We start from the raw sequence: 21547 nt of genomic DNA, 5'->3' as shown, positions 1-21547 counted from the left end.
TCGCATTTTTGTGCGCATCATGCTTTCTTTCTTGGCTCGGGAAACTTATGACATGTTATTAACGACCATTTCTCGCAGATGGTGCCTGCATTTTATTTTGCAAATACAGCAAAACCTTTGCTCTATCGAAATGCAGTTCCAGTCACCTCATAGATGAGCCAGAGTGTCCTATCGTCACAAGAAATTGAAAGAACTCAATCGTAAGCAAACGCAAGTGTGTGGATGGGCCTTAGCTCCGAGCAAACAATGAAGGCAGTCAAACCTAATAAAAAGAACATGAAAAAAAAATTTTTTTTCCTTTTTTTTTAATTGTTGGAATAGTAAACGTGGACAATATAGACGTGTTTGAAAAAAGTGCTTATCCCAACTGCATATTAAAAGTTAGCCAACTCTGTGATTACAATTTTATTTAAGTTATGTGTACTGGCATTGCATCTCACGCCAAACATGCAACTCTGCAGCAAAAAATTTATTGTGCCACGACTTGACACCATACTCTATACTCTGTCCCACTGAAACCATGCAGTACAGCCAAAGCTACAGGGGAAAGAGTGTATCCCGACCTGTTCAAGAGGGAAAGGAGGAACAGGGGAATCCCAGCCCTTCTCTCCCATTTTTCCTTTCCCTCTTCTTGAACAGATTGGCATACACTCTCTCCCCTGTAGCTTCGGCTGCGCTGTAGGGTTTTAGTGAGACGGAGTATAGTGTATTGCGTACGAATCATTATTTTAGGGCGAGTCAAAGACACCCCGAGGCTTCAAGGGTATTGCTTTTCAAACCCTTATTGCTAGTTGCACGTTAGAGAACAAATACACTTAATGGACCCTTTTCCAGTAAGCCTCCGACACGCGTACACCCTCTGCCCTGGCCTCGCTTCCCGCTGTCACCATTTTCAGAGGACATAGTCCCCCATGACCGACACTGTCCGAACCCATCTTTAATTGTATTTAGTCCTTTTTGACATCCCTTCTTAGAGTGTCGGTAGCCTGGGGTGTAAAGAAGCAATAAAAATCGATACCACGGCCACAATGCCAATTTGTTTTGATGGGTGGAGGATACTTGGCTGCCCTTCGTTTGTAGTTTGCAGTCAACCCCCCCCTTCCCCCCCCCCCCCCCCCCCCCCCCAAATGGTGCTCGTTACTCAAAAAACATCCATTCGGACTAACTTTGTCGTTTCACGTGACTTTGTGGAACTGGGCGCAGAGCGAGGCCTCCCAAAATTGAACCCTAGATCGGAAAATTCACTACTCCGAAGCATACACAGCCTCGATGAAAGTTTCATCACCACATTTCTGCTTTTTCAGACGTCGTGTTTTGAGCACACACGGCTGTGTTTTGAGATGTCTTTGTGTTGTCCCTTTTTCTTTTCCTTATTTTCTTTCTCCCTTTGTCTCGAGGTTTTATAAGTATCACCATTCACCAGCTACTCTGCACCATTACGCTTATTCCGAATTTCGCATTGTTCCGGCAGCCAAATTTAAAAAAAAAAAAAAAGACAGCACCCAAAAGAAACCACTTCAAAGCACGAAAATAGATCTGCAACTCTAAAGACATGACAGATACCCCGTGCTCCTGTTTCAATACTGACAAACATTCCACCAGTTTTCACTAGATACATCTTAGTAAAAAGTTGCTTGCACCTCTCAGATGCAACCCAGCTAAGTGACTTTAGTGCCGAGTTATTCGCTTACTACACCTGCACTGAAAATGCGATTTTCAGACCTCGTGAAACGTTTTGACGTCGTTCCTTCTAGCAATTGTCCGCATTTTTAACGTATCTTAAGCCTTGCATACATGAATGTCTAAAGCATACCCCACTGTGTTCCTCAGAGTGCCCTCTCCCCAAGCACCCAAATTTTCCCAATTGACCCAGCCCCAAGTGTTTCCCAAGTTTAAGCAGTATTTTGAAATGTGTTACTCATGCACCGATACATAAATACGAGCTAAACGCAACCTATTTTGTGGTTTATTGTTAACAAAAGTGTGTTTGCCTATGTAACTGCTTAAAGGGGCGATGCAAAACATTTAACTTCAAAAGAATTACTGTAAAATATTGCGGAAGCGTCCACATTGTTCAAGCACCCGCCATTAAAGAGGTGGTGCAACAAAATCCGGACTTCAGTCAAAGATTTCTGGAAGTTGTCCTCTGACACTTCTGAAGTAAAGAGCAGAAAACAGATTTCCCCTGCGTGTCCTAGTTGTTGCGTAAAAAAAAAAAGAGAAATATTGGCATTTCGGGCACCCCTCAACTCATTCCCAGTCTTCGGGGTCACACCTGGTCACACCCCTAGTGACGTCATTCGGAGTGCCGTGTGGGTTCCCCTCCCGTGTGCTATCTCAGAGGACGCTTCCTCTCCCTCTCTCTGCTGACATTAGCGGGCGTTAGGCTGCAGCTTAGAGCCGAGCGAGGTCACGTAATCTTTTCGCCGTAGTTCCTTCGGCTGCCACTTGGGGCTGCTGGTGAGGGAAAAAGCTCGACTTTTGTTTTGCGATTATGCAGCGGAATCGTGACATTTTTAATGAAGGAGGTGTTTTCTCTATCCTCCGGGACACGATAAACAACGTAAAAATGACGAGATGCAAATTTTTTTAATCATAAAATCGTTGCACCGCCCCTTTAACATTTCCAGAACTTGGGAATTCTACAAATTATACGTCAAGCGCCCGATTTAACCAATCAAGTGCCCATGTCTAGATTAACGCAGTTTTCAGTGAAAGTGGGGTAGGTGCTCCCCAGGTGTTTTACGGTAGCACTTTGATTTTTACATTGTTTATCTTACCGAAAGGGATGCAGAAACTGCATTGTTCTTTCAAAATATTGCAATTCCATTGCACAACAGCAAAGCAAAGAGCGGCAATATTTTGCGATATGCAGCCACGAGGCAACCATTAAAACTAAAGCATGACGCCAACCTGGGTATGTTGTAAGTTGGCAAGATGTGCAGTAGTGTGATTAACCTACGCCGTTTTGGAGCACCTTCTGGAGCAGCCAAAACAGAGTTTTGGAGCAGCAAAACTGGCTTTTGGAGCAACTAAGACAGTGTTTCGGAGCAGCGCAAGTGGCTTTTGGAACAGATATCCTTAGAAAAAAAAAAAAGGATATTCATTTTAAGTGGTGCACACACAAAGGACACATTGCTCGCCGCAATCAACCAATTATTGTCAAGTGGAGATGGCTGTTCGATCGAAACCCATGCCACTCCACTCTGTCTCCAACTAATTCCCAAAATTGTATGCAAAATGTAACTGTCCAACATACGACAAAATAAAAAAAAAAAGTCCAGTCCAAAAAACTGCCAGGTCGGCAGGCGAGGCACAAACTAAACACAGGAAAAAAAAAAAGAATGTGAGTGCATCGATGAAAGACATCGCAAGCCAGGGTCAGAAAGTTCTTGGAGCGTTTTGTGCAACGACTGAACTCGAGACAAATAAGCATGCTGTGCGGGTTCAGCATGCAGACGTTGCCTTCTCTGCTTTAGCTCACTTCTCTCCACCAACATCTTTCATGGCTGATTTTTCACATACCGGGGTATGTCTCGTAAGAAAGCCCACCGAGAGAAACTGAGGTAATCAATACTTTGACATAGCAGTCTTCGAGCTAAAGGGATGTTTGTAGTAGCGTACTAAACAAGAACAGGATTGTTGATGAATATGCGGCAGTCTTACGTTTCAGTTTAGAAAGTGCCATAACTGCAGTGACGTCGGGACGGCAACATCGGACGTCGCGCGACCAAGGTGGCTGGCAGGCACGGACCAAATATAGTTTGACCACGGCCATTGCTTTTAAGCGCGAGTGCTTCAGCCCATAAAGTAACCCCCGCCGCGCAAAAAAAATGGTTTCGTTTCACAGCATGACGCCATGGCTGGTACCCAAATCGCTAGCGTCGGAGCGTCCGCACACGCCCACGTCTATCATTGAATTTTTTTTTTTTTTTTTTAAAGACGAGAGACGAGAGACGGCGGGAAAAACCATGCAAGACCGGATGAACGGTTGATGCAGGATACTTTGTGTCGGACGGCTGCTTGCACCACCGAGCTATGTGTGCTCAATTACGATACTCAGTTTAGTTTCGTATTTCAAAGACGACCAAAATTGGTCCTTTGGCGCAGGCTTGGCGCAGATTACCCATATTTTGGCAAAATGTAGCAGGATTTAGCAGGCTTAGCACTTTGGCGCAGTTTGGCGCAGCAAATCACATCACTGGATGTGCCATTATGTGTTCAATTTAAGGCTATCTTTTATGAATATTGTTGTTTCAACATCAGTTATTGCATCAAAAACCTCATATCCACAATTTAAAAAAAAAAAAAAACTAATGCAGGCAGGCAAAATCTGTTTTCAGTTCTTTACTTCAAGCGTGACAGGGAACTCCCACAATTATTTGACCGAAGTCCAAAAATTGTTGCACGGCCACATTGAATGTAACAATGCCGAACAGGCCGGGCATTCCTCAGTCATCGTTCGAAGCAGATAGGCGTTCCTCGTGACCAAGAAGTTGCAGAATCTCTGATCCAAAACGACGCAGCACAAAACACACTGCAAGACCTGCACACTCCGAATATTTCATGAAGACTCATTCCCCGACATACACTCGCAGCTCTCCCCTTTGTTCCAAAACCTCCCCAACATTTCTGGGCCTTTCCTACCAAGTGACAAAGGCCTAATAGTTCTGCGTAGCCACTCAGCCGCACGCCGCCCTTCCCTTCCCCCTTTCTTCTTCCCCTTTTCTTCCCTTCCCTCCCCTCCATCCTCCCCCCTCCCCCCCGTTGAGGCAAGCAAACAAAAGCGGAACAGTTACGCTTACCGCTCGCAGCCTTTCCACTCGCAGTTGTACACCAGCTTGGCGGGCTTGTGGTGGTGATGATGGTGATGGTGGTGGTGATGAAGCGCCGCCGCCTTCTTCTCCGCCTCCACGGAAGGCCTGGATGCTGCCGTTGTCGTCGGCGCAACTTTTGCCTCGGTTGCGTCCGACGACCCAGTCGTTGCCGCACTCGGCACCACAGTCACGATGGTCGGTGCCGGCGACGCCGACGGTGTCGACACGGTCACCCTCGCGCCGGTTGGAGAGTCCGTCGTGCTCAAGAGCTTTACCAAGTTCGGCTGCGGTAGCGACTGCGCGCCGCTCGTCGCCGCTTGAACCACCTGAACCGTCGGCGTTGTTGTCGTCTGCTGCGCGACTGGCGCCACCTGCCGCACCACCGTCGTCTGAAGCACCGAGCCGGCACCCGCTGCCAACTGCCGCTGTTCACCCGCTGCCTGGAATGTCACCTGCTGGCCGTCGTCGAGCCGCAGCCGCTTTGCGCAACCGCTGTCCCCTTCTTCCGCAGCGGAGGCGGGCCGCTTCGTCGCACCACTGAGATTCGCACCGTCCGTCCCCACGATGCCCGCCACCGCCTCTACGTTCGACCGAGAGATCGCCTTCGACGCGCTCTCCACCGACCCCACGATGTCCGAAATCGGCGACAGGTCGGACGACGTCACCACCTTCGCAGCCACCGCGCACGTGCCGTTGGTCACCACCACACTCACTCCCGATGAGGGCGGCGCCGAGCTCACGGGAACGGTCGGCGCGTCCACGCACTGCAGCATCTCTTCGTCGACTCCTCCGTTCTGCAGGGACGGGTCTTTCGACAGCGGCACCTTGCCCTTGTCGAGGAGCCCGTTGAGGAGGGGTGAGCTCTTGTAGACCACTTCGGGCGGCTTCTGAGGGTCTGCGGCCACAACGGGTTCCTCCACCGGGTGCTTGACCGCTGCAGGGTCATTGGCGTCACCACCCGCAAGGCTTCCGTTCTCGCCCACATGATTGTGCGCGATGCGATCCGAGGGCGGCGGCGGCTCGGTGGCCGGCTTGCTCTCCGGAAGTGTCACCTCCAGCGCGATGTCCCGCTGGAAGCCGTTGGGACGGGCACACACCAGCACGGGACCCCTGCAAGGGAACTTGTTGCTCACTTGTCTACCGACAAATTCTATAAATTGTCTACCACAAATTTCTCGCCTGCCGCGCGCTGTCGTCGGCAACATTTTGCGGCTTTCACTACTCGCATTCCGAGATTCTAGGGGCCCACAATGGCTGGGCGACACTCCTCCTCTCCATCTCGTAGCCTTGCGGCTCATTCAAAGGCACTCCGCAACTGTCCAAAAGCTTTTTTTTTTTTTGCGTCGTGTTGAGGGCAAGAGGAAAAAGAAACAATGCGATCGCCTTCCCCTGGCCCCATGCACCTACCATATTTACACGATTGGCAGTCAACCCCTACACAAAGCTCAACAGCAACAAAAAGAAAAGAGATATGGGAGCACCTTTTACACTGGACACGTGAGAACGATGGGGCGTCTCTTTCGAATGGCCTCCAACGAATGCTCGATGCCTTCTGACATGCTTTGGCTGTGAATGCACGTGCGAGGCGCGCGAGATGCCCAAGCGTTATGGAAACTAGGGAGCTCACGCTGGAGGCGGGACTGAAGCTGCTCCCCGTCGTTCTCACTTTGTCTACGACTACAGACCGATTCGTCCGCACTGGTGCTGTCGTTCCCGTCGTCACCGTGGCTACGTTCTCCAAGCACGTTGTCATCTGACAAAATCTTGCACTTCACAAATGACCACATCAACCGCATCTTTCCCGCTCGCTCGGTGATCGCGTCGCACGTCACGGGTAGGGACTGATTGCACACTTTTGCAGCGTGGGTTGTAGGCCTGACCTAACTCCGGAAGGCATCCCAACCTACGCAGACTTTGGCCCGCAGTAGCCTCTTCGTTTGCTGTCACAGTTAAAATCCTGCGCTGTTGCAGACGCCACTGGAGCACCACCCGCTCCGGTGAGTCAAACTTGCATCCAGTAGCACAGGTGTTGGTTGCTTCTGGATGAAGAATGGCCATAAGCGAGCACCGAAAAACTAAACTGCTCGAATCACGCATGTTAATACAGAGAAACGTAGTTGGCGCTCAAGCGTGATCTCGACACTCAATCAAACAGTGCGTGACCATGGATATCGCGAAAAACTGAGAAAAGAAGCAGCAGGGAGTAAACCTGTTCCAGCAGCCATTCCGGAGTAGCTCTTACATGAATTGCCGCCAACCAAGAGTCGGGCGCACAGTGTGGCGTTCACCGCCGTACATTTCGGCTAATTTGCGAATTGCCATCAATAGTACTCATTTGCGCAAATAACGAAGAAAAAAGAACTCGTAAAATAAGCGCACAGAATGCTGCAACGCTACAGGTACAACCGGCTGAACACGTAACAAGTCAAGGTGTTCTTAATATCACAATTTTTTTTGTTTTTTGTCAGTGGTGGAATGCTTTATTTCAATTATAAATCGATTTTCACTAATTGAAAAATGGGTTGACCTACATTTGTGCAAATACGGTAGCTACCGTCCGCATGGAAACGCAAGAGTGCCTTTAGCAACGAGCTGCGAAAGTCACCGAAACTTTGGGGTCTCCGGGACCCGCAAGACATTACGGCAGTGCAGGGCCTGCAACACCCACCTGGTGCCACCGGCAGCCAGCGCCTGTCCCCTGGCCAGGAGGGCGGCGCTAATGGCGCCCCCGGCCATGGGCATCATCTTGCCCTGCTGCGGCCGCACCACCAGCATCCCCGTCGTGATGCCCGTCGCCGTGTTGGGCACCATCACGATCGTGGCGCCCGTCGGCAGCGTGGTGCCCGAAGCCATGGCCGAAGCCACGCTCGAGGCCAGGCTCGAGGTCATCGTCGACACCATCGTCGACACCACACTCGGGGACTGGCACAGGCCCGATGCCAGGCTCGAAACCAGCACCTGGTTCTGAGCCTGCACCTGCTGCACCAGCGTCGGAGCCGAAGCCGGGGCCGAAGTCAAGCTCGAGACGAGGGCCGGCGTCGAGGTCGTCGCCAGCAGCGTCATGGGGAGGGTGGAGGTCGGCGCTGCCGTCGGCGGCAAAGCCGACGAGAAAGACGGCGGGAGGGAAGCGGCCGCGACAGATTCCGAGACCTGCGGAGCCGCGGCTGAAGCCGGAGTCGACGTCGGCACGGAAACCGGCGCCACAACCGAGGCCACGGTGGGGACCGAGACGACCAGCGGAGCGCCGAAGGCCTGGTGGGTCTGGATCGGGGCGGGGTTGGACACGGCGGTTGGGGTGGCCGCAAAGAGCGCCGGAGCCGAAGCCGCGGCCGAAGCCGGCCCCGGCGCGTGGACTGAGGTCACGACCGGCGCGACGGCCGCCGGATTGGGCTCCCTGCGGACGACTTCGACCTGGCGGGCCTGCGGCACGGCACTGTTGGCCAAGACGGGTGTCCCTGCAGTCGCCGGTGTCATGTCCACGTCTGCAGCCGCTTGTTGCTGCTGCTGCTGTTGCTGCTGCTGTTGTTGTCGCTGAAGATTGCGGGACACCTGGGAGCGAGAAAAGGGACCCACTCATTGCTTACCTCCCGCGACGGGCTCCCTCAATCTTGTTGCGTGGCTGGTGCCTGGAGCGCAACTCCCACTCCCGCGTTTACTGCAACCTAAAATGTTGTCTCTCAATTTCTGCCCAACGACGTGGCGGAAGTGTCACGTTGTCACTTAGCGCGATCCTGCAGGCAGCGTAGCAGCGGAGGTGAATGATACCGGTGCCCATTCTGCTGTGGATCATTCGCAACAAGACGGTCCACGGAAGCTTCTGCAGCGACGGGCTGGGACGCCGCGACAACAGCGACTCCCATAGCATGAGCTCCTTTTTTATCCCCCGGAACAACTACGAGCAGTTGCTGGAATCGCAACATCCGACAATGGAACATGACGGCTCTGCGATGGCGTTGTTTTGCAACTTTCGGTCCACTTTTGATGCGCGGCTGGTACACAACGCTGGTTCAGATGCGTTCCAGGCACCCTAGTTAAAGGGGCCGCAAAACAATTTTGAGGTGCCTTCAGCAGAGTGCATGCTTTCGTTTGTCCGTTTCAATTTTACAATTGTAAAACGTAAGAAAATTACGACGTACAGTGGAATCTCTTTGATACGATTCAACATAATACGTCTTTCGGTACAATACAATTTTTTGTTTCATTTGCGGCCAACATCCCATGAGAGCAGTGTATTTTGATACAGACAATACAACCATATTTTTGCTTGAAATCGGAAAATACGACTCTGAAAGCGGGTTCTCGCGGACATTTAAGAAAATTATGCCTCTACATTCCAGTACACATACAGGAATCATAAGCTCGAATCACATTCTAACTAGCCACAAACGGCCCGCTGCGCAGCCACAGCAGGAGAGTAACAGTTAACGCTGGAATGCTCCAACATGGCGCCCCCAGTCGGGCGTTGCTGTTCGCCATCAAGCAGAAAGTAGCGCACCCTGGTTTCATGTGGCTAGGTGTGCGTTGCGCCCGGTAAGTAGCGTTGGCGGTGATGGCCGCTTCTAGCGCAATTTTCGTGTCTCCGCGCATTTTCTCAGTGTCTCGCTTTGCCTGTTTGTTCCCTGGTGCCCCCTATTCACAGCTTTCGTGGTATCGTTAACCACCGTGACAATGTCAAGGATATGCAAGCTGCTGTCTCTAAAAGTAATAAATAGACGTAATCTGCAAGGTCGGCAAAGACCCGAAGAAGAAACGCATAGACCTGGCACGCGAACTGGGCATCGTAGGCAAGCGGGAAGAAATCCGCAACAGGGTGAAAGTCTTCGGCGCAAGTGTCAAGCAAACGAGAGGTGCGCAGCATGCACAGATGGAAGAGATCCTCCTGGGTTGGTTTAAAGAAGTATGAGCAGCAGGTGTGAACGCCGACGGTAAAGTTCTCCTCGAGAGGGCCGATCAGATCGCGAGCTAACCAACCAAATTCTGGATCTTTCTTTTTTTTTTTTCTTTTTTAACTTTCAAAAGACTTTGTTTATCGATACTGAAAAGAAGAATACCCAAACCGAAGTGTCGAAATATTTGAAGGCTGGGGAATAAAAACAAGTTTCTCACTGGGTATGCATATTTTAAATTTTTGAGCTCATTTTGGATAATACGATTTTTGGGTAGTAAGTTTTATTTTTCGGTTCCTGTGAAATCGTATCAACGAGATTCCACCGTAATAGGGAAAAAAAGACGAGGGTACATGTGGTTTACAGGTGATAATGTGCCACCAAACGCAACACTTTCATAAAAAAAAAAAAAAAAATGTCTGAACTTGGAAGACACGTGACACTATTTATATTCAAGTAGCGGGTTCTTTTTAACATTATTTTTAAACATTAGAAGTAGGGTGGAACGTTCCATTATTTCAACAACAGGGACGTCATTTGCATGTTGCGGTATTTTATAGGCTGCGACACGGGAGCCATAATATTTTCATATTTTGGGTTCACTGTACAATTCATTTCTTGGTGGAGCACTCGCTCGTGGCACGTGGCTCAGGCATTAACGGCTGTCAGCGCTAGTAAGAAACACGAATTTCATTTGGGAGCTTCAGGTCGGCAAGGTCACCTTGTTGGCCAACAGGCTCTTGATGAGGTTGCTCGATCCGCCGGGGCTAGACGTCGTGGCGGTGGCGGGGGTGGCCGGGCTGGCAGGTGCCACGGGGGTGGCCACGGCAGGGGAGGGGGGCGGGGAGGACCCCTGCGCCGTCCCCGTGGGGGGGGGTGAGCGACCTTAGAGGCGCAGACAGCTGCGCCTTCAGGATCGGGCTGTGGCTCGACACCACACCCCCACCGGCCACGGGGGAACGCAGCGATGCTCCTGCAGCTGTACGTCCAGAGAGGCCGCCGTTAGTCGCCCGCTCAAACACCAGTTGAATAGTCCAATGTTAATTGTGCGTCGATTAAAACAGTAGGAATAAGTTGCCTCCGTGACTCATTTTTACTTACTCCTATACTCTGTTTTACGATAATCTGGCAAGCTGTGGAGGCCTCCCAACCCAACAAGAGCATCGAAGTGAGGCACGCGACGCCCCGTGATGGCAGCGTTTGTGTCGCTGCGCCACATGCAAGACCCGGAGGAACCGGTTGTTGTTTGCTGGCCAAGAGTGGTCTGCTCCAAAACCGACCAACTTTTCTCTTTGAGAACACTTCAGGAGACAACCATACGCCCGAATTACCTGCAAATCTGTGGCGGGTACTAATACCAGGGCCAAGTTTTGAGCGGAATCGGTCGGTTATGAGACTGTGATCATTCAAACATTGATCAAAAGCCCCCGTTGTTCTAGGAAAAGGGTTGATCCAAAATAAGTATCTTTGAGGAGTAATGTGTCTTCGTCTTTCTTCCGTGTTGTGCAGCGTAGTGTCGATAGAGATGCAATTGGGCAAGTTCAACTGCTGTTAAAAGGAGCCTAGAACTACTTTTTGTCGTGGACGGCACTGTTGTTGTGTCGGTAACAAGGCTTCCGTGGCCGCGACTATGGAGTGTTGTTGCGTGCCTTGCTCCAATGCCCTTACTGGGTCATGGGGGCCGCAGCCTGCACAGTCCACCAAGCTATTGTGAAATGGTGTACAGTCAAACCCACTTATAACGGTCCCACATATAACGACCTACCGGCTTTCAGAAAATATACAAACTCGAGGCCCTACCCATTAAAGGGGTACGGAAACAAAAATTGAAATATTGAAATTTCGTTCGGAAATGAATCAAGCATGACGGGTACTAACCGTAAATGATAATTACACGTTTTTATTTTGAACGTCTTGATATATTTTTTGTTCCAAACGGTGCGCTCGAGCACACGCTCGAAGAGAAGCGAACGGAGTGCGCGATGCGCCATGGGATATCCGGCGCAAACAAAAACAGAAAGAAAAGATTTCCCACGTTCGTGGAGTAGCAAGGCAGGCGTGGTTACGAGCTTTGCCCTTGGTGGCGTTGTCAGCGTTGTGGCGGTGTCAATAGCGTCAGCGCGTTACAACCGAGCCATTCGAAGTACCCGTGGGGTAACGAGCGTGTGGCTGGCCCAAGGAGCACGTAGCTTCCACAACACTGTCAGCTTAGGGCTGAACGGGGTGGGAAAGCAACTTTTGTTCGAGTTTTGAGCGACGGGCTAATCTTCTAGAGGGAGAGTGCCTGTGTCCGGTTGCACAAACTAGGGTCCGAGAAAGAGGGGAGTCCTTCCTTTCCGCCTTTTTGGACCGTTTGGCACAATGCGCGACTTGTGAGTTGAGGAGGAAAGCTAAGAGGGAAAATGTTGAAATGCCAAAGAGCGGCGCTGATCCGAAGGAATCTGCTACGTCACGACTACGTAGCAGATTCCACAACGTTGCTAGACTACCTCCCAAATAGGCTCCGCATGCATCCGCCAGGTGCACATTGAAAGATTGTTCATTTAGCTTCAAAATTAGTTTTCTTGTGCCTTTCAACGGAAGACTGGTGTTTGTGAGGTTAGGGTGCAACATGCAACACATTCAAGCTAGAAAATGAGCACTGGAATTTCGTTTCCCTATCCCTTTAAAACTGGTCCAGATAAAACAACCGTTTTTCAAAGCATCATACTGTTACAACGAACACAAAGTCCGCGGAAGCAAAACAAAACTCCCGCACGCGCAAAAAGAAAAAGATAAAAACAGCTACATTCCCAGCCGCGGCACTGGGAGATGCTCAAGGTCATTTCCACGGCTGCGTCGCAGGGGGAAAACAAAACTACAAAAGCAAAAACACCCTCCCGGGTTGCGTAGTCTGCCGATTGTGCATGCGCGGGAAGCAGAAGGGGAAAAGAAGGAAGTCAATTCTCACGCCGTGTTACGTTCGTTCGTTCAATGTTTGCAAACTCTGTATTCAAACTCTATGCCCGGTATAAGGTGGCTAGCCCCATCACCATCGTGACCGTTTGTTTACGTTTGGGATTCACGGTTGCCGTGGAGACCGTCGAGAGGGCGGACAGACGGGTAGCAAAAAGAGCCGAGGCCCTCGAGGACACAAAACGAAGACTCGAGGACTGGTGGCGGAAAAATAGTGAAAGCTAAGAAGTGAAATACGGCTAGAGCGGAGCTCGGTCTCTACTCACCCGATACAAAGGGAAGAGACACCACGATCCAATCCAATCCAATCGCCATTTTGCCAGCCACCTGACAAGCTCGCTAAGTGTTTGAAAGACCCTGCCAGAGGCGACGGCCGCGCACTCGTACGTGTGCAGGAAGTGCGGCACTTAAAACGCTTTAGACCAAAGCAAGTTTTAATTACCTCTGTTGACAGCGAAGAACCATCGTCGGACTAGTGTCGGTCGGACTAGTGCACGGTATTTGTTTTCATGTAGGCGTGCGTTTCACAAAATCTGTTCTATGAGGTATGTGGTCAATCTTCATTATTTTACTTGCGTGGTAGAATCGGCAGCAATTTACTTTTGGATTATCTGAAAGCTAAATCAACTAACGTGTTAAAACTGGGGGTGCGCTAGAATTGTGCAAACAGTTTCAGAGTGAAACTATCAATACCAGCTGCATTATCCTTATTTATAATGTTTTAAAGGTAAGTCCAGATATAAGAAACCACTGATAAAAGAACCACTATCGCATTTGCTATAAGTGGGTTTGACTGTATAACGGAGCATCGTCACGACTAAACCACTCATGCCGTGTATATTGGATCTCCGGACAATGTTTTTTTAACCAATCATTTTTTCCACATATTGTCATAGACTGTAATGACCTTCACTCTGACACTGTTTCAAAATGTTCCAATTTCTCATCTGTGTTAATAGCCTTATGTTCAAATTATTGTTGTTTTGCATTGTTTCTATTTTCCTATCCAGCACCGTCAGCAGACAACTACCAGTTGGATTTTGTTCATAATCTCTCTAACTTTAAAAGGTATCCCCCTCCCCTCCCCCCCCCCTCCCTTATGAAATCTTCCGAAATGGGACCTTCGAGGGTTTAATAAATAAATGAATGAATGAATGAATTAATTAATTAATCAACACTTGGCTAGACTCTTCGGAAAAATTGGCAGAGCCTTCCACAATGGCCGGGTCAGAAATCTTCTTCAGATGGATCCAAGTAACGACGACGGGTCATCTGATGTGAAACCCCTGATGGAGCAACCCTGGACACGGTTAGGATTTTGAACGCCAAGGTACAAAACGTTACCCAGAGTAAGTTTGAGTAAGTATTTTTTTTTTTTTCAATTATTATTATTGAGATTACACAACACATTTAACAATGTTACGTCAAGGTACGAAAGAAGACTACCAGCAGGAAGGGTCGTACTGCACCACAAGCACGGTGAGGCGAAAGTAACAGTGTAGTGATCTCAAAACATTACCAGGACCTCATGTGCTTCATATGCCGCGTGCCAATCTACTAGAGTTCGCCGTCAAGCCTGTCCCGGTGGCTGTGCCAGTAGTGCCTCCATGCAAGTCCCCACAATGTACCGTATTTACCCGAATCTAACGTGAACCTTTTTTCCGGGGAAATAGGTCTGAAAATCACATGCGCGCTAGAATCGAGTGCGACCCAAAACTGCGCTACCGTATCACCATCGACATTTCAAAATGGCCGCTCCATTATCGGGTTGCATCACGTGCGATGGGCGAAAGATGCGTGGTACACGACCCCGTCTGCCGTGGTTATCAAGGCTTCAAAGAAATGTGGAATTTCTAACGCTATGGACGGCACCGAAGATGAAATGCTTTGGGTCACTGACAGCGATAAGGAGTCGTCTGACAACGATGACGAGTGATGCGTACCGCCCCACGGGCGCTGCACCGGACCGTTGTCGTGATGACGACCTTGCCGGCCGTTCATTTCGTCGCAAGATTGAAGCATTTGGAATAAACCTTCGTTGTTCCAAGTGAGAGAAAGTTTCATTTCTGTATCCAACCTACAAAATCTGGTGCGCGTAACAATCGAGGTCATCGCATTTTTTTTTTTTTTTCTTCGGACCTTGAAAAATGGGTGCGCGTTAGATTCGAGTAAATACGGTATTGGCAATGTGCGCAGCCAAACATGTTGCTGTGGTTGGCATTCTACAACTGGCCAAAATCTCATTATGACATCTTTAGTCGCAATAATTTGGCTTTCAACCATTAAAAAAGTAACGTTAGGCTCCAGACTTCGACGGCGTTGCTTTCAGAAGGCGATGCACTTTCTACACGGGCCATCAGACCTGCCGTCCGCAACTGATAAGACAGTTGCGAACATAGTAAGCCGTCGCAAGTGGTTCTAGCGCGCTAAATCAGTTTCTACGAAAATCTATTTATGGTCATAACTCAATCTATGAGCTCTAAGCATCCTAAAAAACCAAACATTACATTTGGGCATGGCCAATTTATTTGTTAAAATTGGTACCAAAGACTGATTAACTCAGGAATATTGCAGACACCAGAGGGCGCCATCGGACGAGAAGCAGAGGTGAAGTCTGGTGTCAGTGATGGTTTCGAGGTAATCAATCTTTGGTACCGAATTAATAGAGAAACCGACCACGCATGAATGTAATGTTTGGTTCTTTAGGGTGCTTAGAGCCAGTAGAATCAGAGCTATGACCATAAGTAGATTATCGCAGAAAGTGGTTTAGTGCCCTTTTCAGCCTCCAGTGTGTGACAACGAAAAGAAGGAAGAGCGACCTTGAGTGGTGATGCTGAGGCAGCTGGTGACCTGGATGGGCACGGGCAGCGGGTTGAGCCGCTTGCGCAGCCCATCGTGGTGGAAGCTCATCATGCCGTTGGCATTGTCCACCCGTCGGATGCCCGTCTGGCTGTACACGGCCCTGGGGAGGAGGAGACAACAATGCATCCCCCCTACACACAACCAGACAAGGCTCCATACGCTGCTAGAAAATTCAGGGGTGGAACTCAAGAAATGTACTTGGGAGTAGCCATGCGAGCAGCTGAAACCGCTGCTTTGGAGCAGGTTGGGAGCAGCTCAAATCAGATTTCATTGCACTTCAGCTTGTGTTTTAGACGAGCATGGGAGCAATTTCAATTGTGCTTAGCAGCACAGATGAACATGAGTGGTTAGGAAGCTAGGTAGGTGGGATAACAGTGTAACAGATGTGAAAACTTGAAATGTTGTGAGCCTTAATGACAACCAAAAAGCAAGTACCACATGTTTCTGAAGATAGTGTCCTTGATATTTTCTGAGTGGCTTTCAGCTGCTCAAAATGCAAACCAGCACTGCTTAAAGCACAACCCACACATGCTCGACATAGTAATTATATGCGCGAACCACGTGACAAGCGTAAGCAACGGACGTGCAGTTGCGCAGGGGAACAGGGCAACAAATTTCGAGTTTCTACTATTGTGCAACTCAATGTCGAAGCAGCAGACTACGATTAACGGAGTTATCATATTCGAAGCGATAAGCCGGAGGAAGGTTAAGGTACACCGAGCAGATCTACCGCTTGTGTGAGAGCTGCTGGGGGGCAAGGTTTTGGATCGGACCGCGTTTCAGTTCTATCAAATCATGATTTATCTTGCAGGAACGCGGTTCCAACTTCTAACGATGAAGTACCATAAGGAATCTTTTGCTAATCTGTTTTCAACTGGCCGACGTCCTGAACCTGAGCCGCAGAGCGTTAGGCGACCTGACGCCTAACAACTTGACCTCACCTCGGCCAACTTGCTTAACTGCCTATGGTTAAAGGATACAATCCAGTCGTGGGTGGTGTAGTGCTTGGAATCCGACCCCCAAGTTTTTTCTCGCGCTTCCGACTCGGAATACAGAGGGAAAATAAACAACAAAGGATTGCAAGGCCGACCAAGCTAAACGCGCTCATTGTTGCCAATCGAGTCGATAAAAATTGAAACCAAGACAAAATACAATTTTTTTTGCGCACATTGTGCGATTTGGAGCATAATGGCACGAGGTATTGTGTGTGGCACAGTTCCCACAAAATGGCGTAGGATGGGGCAAACAATTGCGTCTGGCGCAAATGGCACAGCTGTTCCAGCCCTGAAATAGACTTTCCAACAAGAGCTACGGTTCTGGGCCTCTTGGATAAACTAGCTCAGCAGCGGGTTACGCAGTGCGAAGCAGTTGGCGCAAACACGACACATTACTGTACCTCTAAAGGCAGATTTACCTTTGCTGCCCGAGCATGAATGTCTACTTTGCTTTTGCTTGAAACACTGGTTGACCTAGGACAGCCAGTTATTAGTGACAGATTTTCGTGGAGCACGACGCACTTAGCGCGGGCACACAGTCTCCCGTTTTTTTCTTTACCACTTGGTAGGCAAAGTCGACTGTACAGCGTGGTGGAATGTCCACATGTGAGGAAACAAAAGGTATGGGGTGCACGTCGTAGTCATCGACGAAAGCTGCACAGACGCACGACCGCTCCCGTCGGAAATGCTACCAAAAATTTTCCCTGAGTATAGCTTGAGCAGCAAAATTTGTGTTGGACTTTGGTGTGTTAGTAAACTGTGAACACATACTGCACTACATCGTAGATGAGAAATTTAGCTACGCTAGTACAGCACGATGGCTAGCCTGGAGCTTTTAACGAGCAACACGCAGTAGCGGCTACACGAATGCACGCCAGTGCAACCCTCGTCCAGGTTGAAACGAGCTGGGGTTGGGTCTTTGGAGACAAAAACTTCCTAAAACTGCATTCTTTCGAAAACGGCGATGGCTGTTGTTCTTCTGAATTTACCAGGCTTCTAATTTTGTGGATGAATATTGGAGCTATAAATCAATTTTTAATGTCTATGCGGGCTGAATGTGCATTAAAGTTGACTCTAAAACATTGTTTTCACAAAACAGAATTTTTGGACTCGTTGAAAATTTGCAGGAGGGATATCTCAGCACCTACAGGAGTCAGAAATATAACCTTTCTTGAAATCTGTTGCCAGGTGTGTGAAGCATACAATGTTGAGAGCAGACTTTTTTAATATAAGTCTAGAAAATTTTCTATTTGATCTTTTGTTTTATTACTTGTTAGCCATGCATTGAGCACTGAACTTAAATATGTTGTAAAATCACTAATAACAGGTTTATCTTAAATCACTTCCAACATTGTGTTCTCTACACCTCGTAGTATCTGGCCATGTATTAAAAAGGATATTTCGTTGAGCAGTTTTTCCCTATCACTCCTCCAAACAAAGACAGGCAAGTTTTAATCATCTTCAGGACAATTCTGCTGACTGAGGAAATTATATGAAATCAGCATAAAAAGCTGAACAAGCTTGTGCAGTTTCATTAAATTTGGTCATAAAATAAAAAAAAAAAGCTCCAAAACCAGTGTTCCCCCGTAAACGCGGGATCCCCAGGTCTTGCAGAACAAGCTTTCGCTCTACATGCTTCGTCGTATGGTGCGCCGTAGTCTGTCATAGGTTTATGATGGCAAAACAGGCTCCTTCCAAAAAAAACTCTCCATCCTTTCTACTTAACCAGAGCCAACAGTCGGGAGGAGGCGAGTGAAGAGGGGGAAACCACCAATTGGAGAGCTTTGTAAGAAGCTTATCTTGCTGTCCTAAACCCGCAACATAATACAACACCCTCGGACGCCGCAACGGTAAATGGAATGGCGATTTGCGGACGAAGACGTCCGCAATGCCCATTTCTGCCGCCACGCCGCCGGCAGGATCGTAACAGGCGAAAGAGCGACACTTCCACGACGTCGCACGGCGAATCGAGGGACCACTTCCGAGGACACGGTAAATGCACCAATCAAAGACGAATTCCGGGCATCGCAGTCACTCAAATCAAGTTGGGAGACGAAGAGCGTTAGGGTGAAGATGATGGCCGGCATTCCGGGCAAGGACGCATATATTTTTCTTCTACAAGTAAGAGACCACTATCGTCATAAATTTGTGGGGCATTCTAAATGCGGCTGCCGTCTCGCGGTCTTTCACGTCGCTCTCGCTCTCGCAACGTCGCGCTCGTCCCTCCGAGTCGGTCAGCGCTTTCGAGCATTGAACAGGGGGCCCACTCACTTGACGCAGTTGGCGAAGACGGAGGCGCTGATGACGCTCTTGCGGCCCGCCTTGCTGCAGAAGGTGACATACTCTGCGTAAATGTCGTTGCGCGCCACCGAGCAGCCCGGAGGCGCCGGCTCGTACATTGCGCGCACCCACGTGCCCGCAAAGGCCTCAGTGTCCAGCGGGTCGGGGGAGGGGGCCGCCCCCAGGGTCAGCACAGGGGACGGGGAGGGGGCGGCCTCCGGGGGAGGGTGGGGCAGCATGGCCGCCGCCACCCGGGGGTGGGGGGGAGGCGCCGAGGAGGAGGGCCCCGTGACCGGCATGGCGGGGGGCAAGAGGGGGTCCACCGTCTCGATGAGTTTCATCCCCTTCTGGGCCAGGGGCCCGTACGCCAGGGGGTCCAGGGTCAGTAGGGACACCAGGATGCCGATGGATTTGTGCACCTGGAGGCGAGGGGGCGTTCATTAGCCAAGTTTTGGCAGCCTAACAATGTTGTACAGCCGTCAAAAAGGTGAAAACAGCAGCGACAACGTTGTACAGGCCCCGCCATCCGCGCAAGCTTCTGACTTTTCTCGACACCTCGGCGTTTCGTGCACCTCGAGTGCACGTGCGCAGCTCTAGAAAGAGACGCCCCGCCATTCTCACATTGCCAGCGACTATAGTGCTGGATTTAGCATGTCCCTTGACGGAAGCACACACGGGATGCAGAATGTAAACGAGCGCTACGTCTGCAATCGGCTCCCTGTTCAAACACAAGTCCCGGCCGAACGCCTACGCGGCGCTTCTGTCAAATCTGTGTCCCGCAACTGCCCAAATATAAATGACGTGGAAGATCCGGCAAGACGGCCTTGCCACCCGAGGGCTGTTAGTCGGGAAAGGGAGAAGGAACGACGTTACGGCAGAACTTCTTTGTAACGGGGCTAGATTACTCGGGAAAGCTTTTTAGTGTGCCCCAAAACATCCACATCAATCCGCACCTTCCATTAAAAAGAGTCTTTAGTAGAGAGTGCCTTAACTGTACCAGTTTCTTCGTTGTTCCAGGGGTCTAGCCCGATTTCGCCGCTTCTTTCAACGCGCCGTGGGCAGTATTTTAATGCGAGAGCATTAAGTGTCCCATGGAGCGAAGCTGGCGTTGTCTGTAGTCGTCTGTAGTAGAAAAACAGCACCTAAATTCCCATTCACTGCGACGCATCATGTGGCCCCATAGCAACGGTATCATCGTTGATAAGGAGCCAGCCGAACTGCTGACGGTGCAGTGGGAGGGGGGAAACACAGGATTAAGCTGGCCCGACATTAGGCCTGACGTTAGGCCTAACTTTAAGTTTTGAGGTTTAACGTCCTTTACCGGTACCCGCAACTAGGGAAATGATGATGATGAGACGACACATAATTTCAGCACGTGCTGCACCGCGCTTCACGCTCCCGCCGCTGCCTCACCCAGCGGCGCAACAGTCACCAGCAAGCCAGGGCGGCCTGTGCGGCACACCGCCACACTCTCTCTGCCAGCGCTGCAGCCGCTTGTGTTCCTCTCAGCACCGAGAACGCTTTCACATTCACAACTCATAAGAAGTGCTTAGGTACCGTCAGAATTTTTGTTTCATGCCTTCCAGAGTGCCGCAGCCAAAGCACAACAGAAGGCACGGAGTGCATGCTGGGGGCCTAGCGTCAAAAAGAAGCGCCATCCTCACTATCGGTCACCACAGCAGTCTAAATGCCACGTGTTTAAAAGAGTGCAGCCCGATCGGCCCCTCACCAGCAGCAGCCTCTCGCAGGCATCTCGGCCCATCTCGCTGAGCATGTACAGGGCCTCGAGGGCGTAGATGAGCAGCATGAGGTCGTGGACCGTGAGCAGCTCGAAGATGCGCCGGCACAGGGGCGCGTCCAGCTGGGGCAGCAGGGCCCGAGCGTTGCGCTCCTGGCGGCACAGCCGGGCCAGGATGTCCAGGCAGCGCACCACCAGGTAGCGGTCCTGCGACTGCACCCCTTCCCGGGCCAGGCGCAGGAGGGCGCACGACCAGCGCTGACGCTCCCCGGCCTCCTCCTCCTCCTCCTCCCCCCTGACCCCCTCCTCCTCCTCTTCCTCCTCGCTGCCGGGGTACAGCACCAGCTGCGGGAGTCACCCAACGTTCAGCACGAGAGAGCCGTAAACTGTGGCTGCATATGCACCATCTAAACAACTACCTAGAAAACTGCCTAAATTGCCTCCAGCAGAATACAAGAGCCCCCTCACCTTGGATGCCAAGTTTCCTATTGTGTCCAGGGCAACTTGCCGTAGCGACGACCACCTGCTCAGGGCACACAGCATCACAAACCTGAAAACGACCAAAGACGAAAACATTAAAAAGGAAAAAAAAGAGAAGAACACTGTCGGAAAACCAATCAAAGAGAAGTGAATGTGTAGGCCCCGCAACCGACGATGACCCGTGATACGCACGAGACTAGGCACGTGCAATGTGCAAAGCAATTGACCGCGTTGCGCGTTGTGTGTCGAGCATAAAAAAAAATGTTGGGATGAACTACAACCCAACAACTACAAAACAGCCTTCGAGGCAGCTTTTACGCAACGCAGTGACAAAAATCATTCGCACTCTCTGCTCAACTACACCATCTAGTTATCTTCCCTGCTAATTGAGGTTGTTGCTGGCTAGCGCCGCTCAACTTCGCTCAGCGTCTGTCGGCGCTCAAGTAGGACACGACCCAATCGGTCGAAAGAATGTCTACAATCGCACAGCGAAGCCAAGGTCCTCTGCGCAAGTGTATCTCTGCAACGATAGCA

General features: G+C 50.2%; 1 protein-coding gene across 1 annotated transcript in view; it reads right to left on the bottom strand.

The window, feature by feature from the left end:
- LOC8043147 (AT-rich interactive domain-containing protein 2) overlaps positions 1-21547 on the bottom strand; it is an 83842-nt gene that overhangs the window by 6839 nt on the left and 55456 nt on the right. The window contains 8 exon segments of the mRNA XM_029983890.4: positions 4806-5927; positions 7486-8366; positions 10425-10577; positions 10579-10682; positions 15478-15620; positions 18787-19214; positions 20525-20878; positions 21002-21083. Coding sequence (XP_029839750.2) covers positions 4806-5927; positions 7486-8366; positions 10425-10577; positions 10579-10682; positions 15478-15620; positions 18787-19214; positions 20525-20878; positions 21002-21083 — 3267 coding nt within the window.

The sequence above is a fragment of the Ixodes scapularis genome, unplaced genomic scaffold (assembly GCF_016920785.2).
Source record: "Ixodes scapularis isolate PalLabHiFi unplaced genomic scaffold, ASM1692078v2 PGA_scaffold4__175_contigs__length_147842914, whole genome shotgun sequence".
In the NCBI taxonomy this organism is placed as follows: domain Eukaryota; kingdom Metazoa; phylum Arthropoda; class Arachnida; order Ixodida; family Ixodidae; genus Ixodes; species Ixodes scapularis.
Note: the sequence above shows the minus strand (reverse complement) of the source record. Positions and strands in the feature narration are given on the sequence as shown.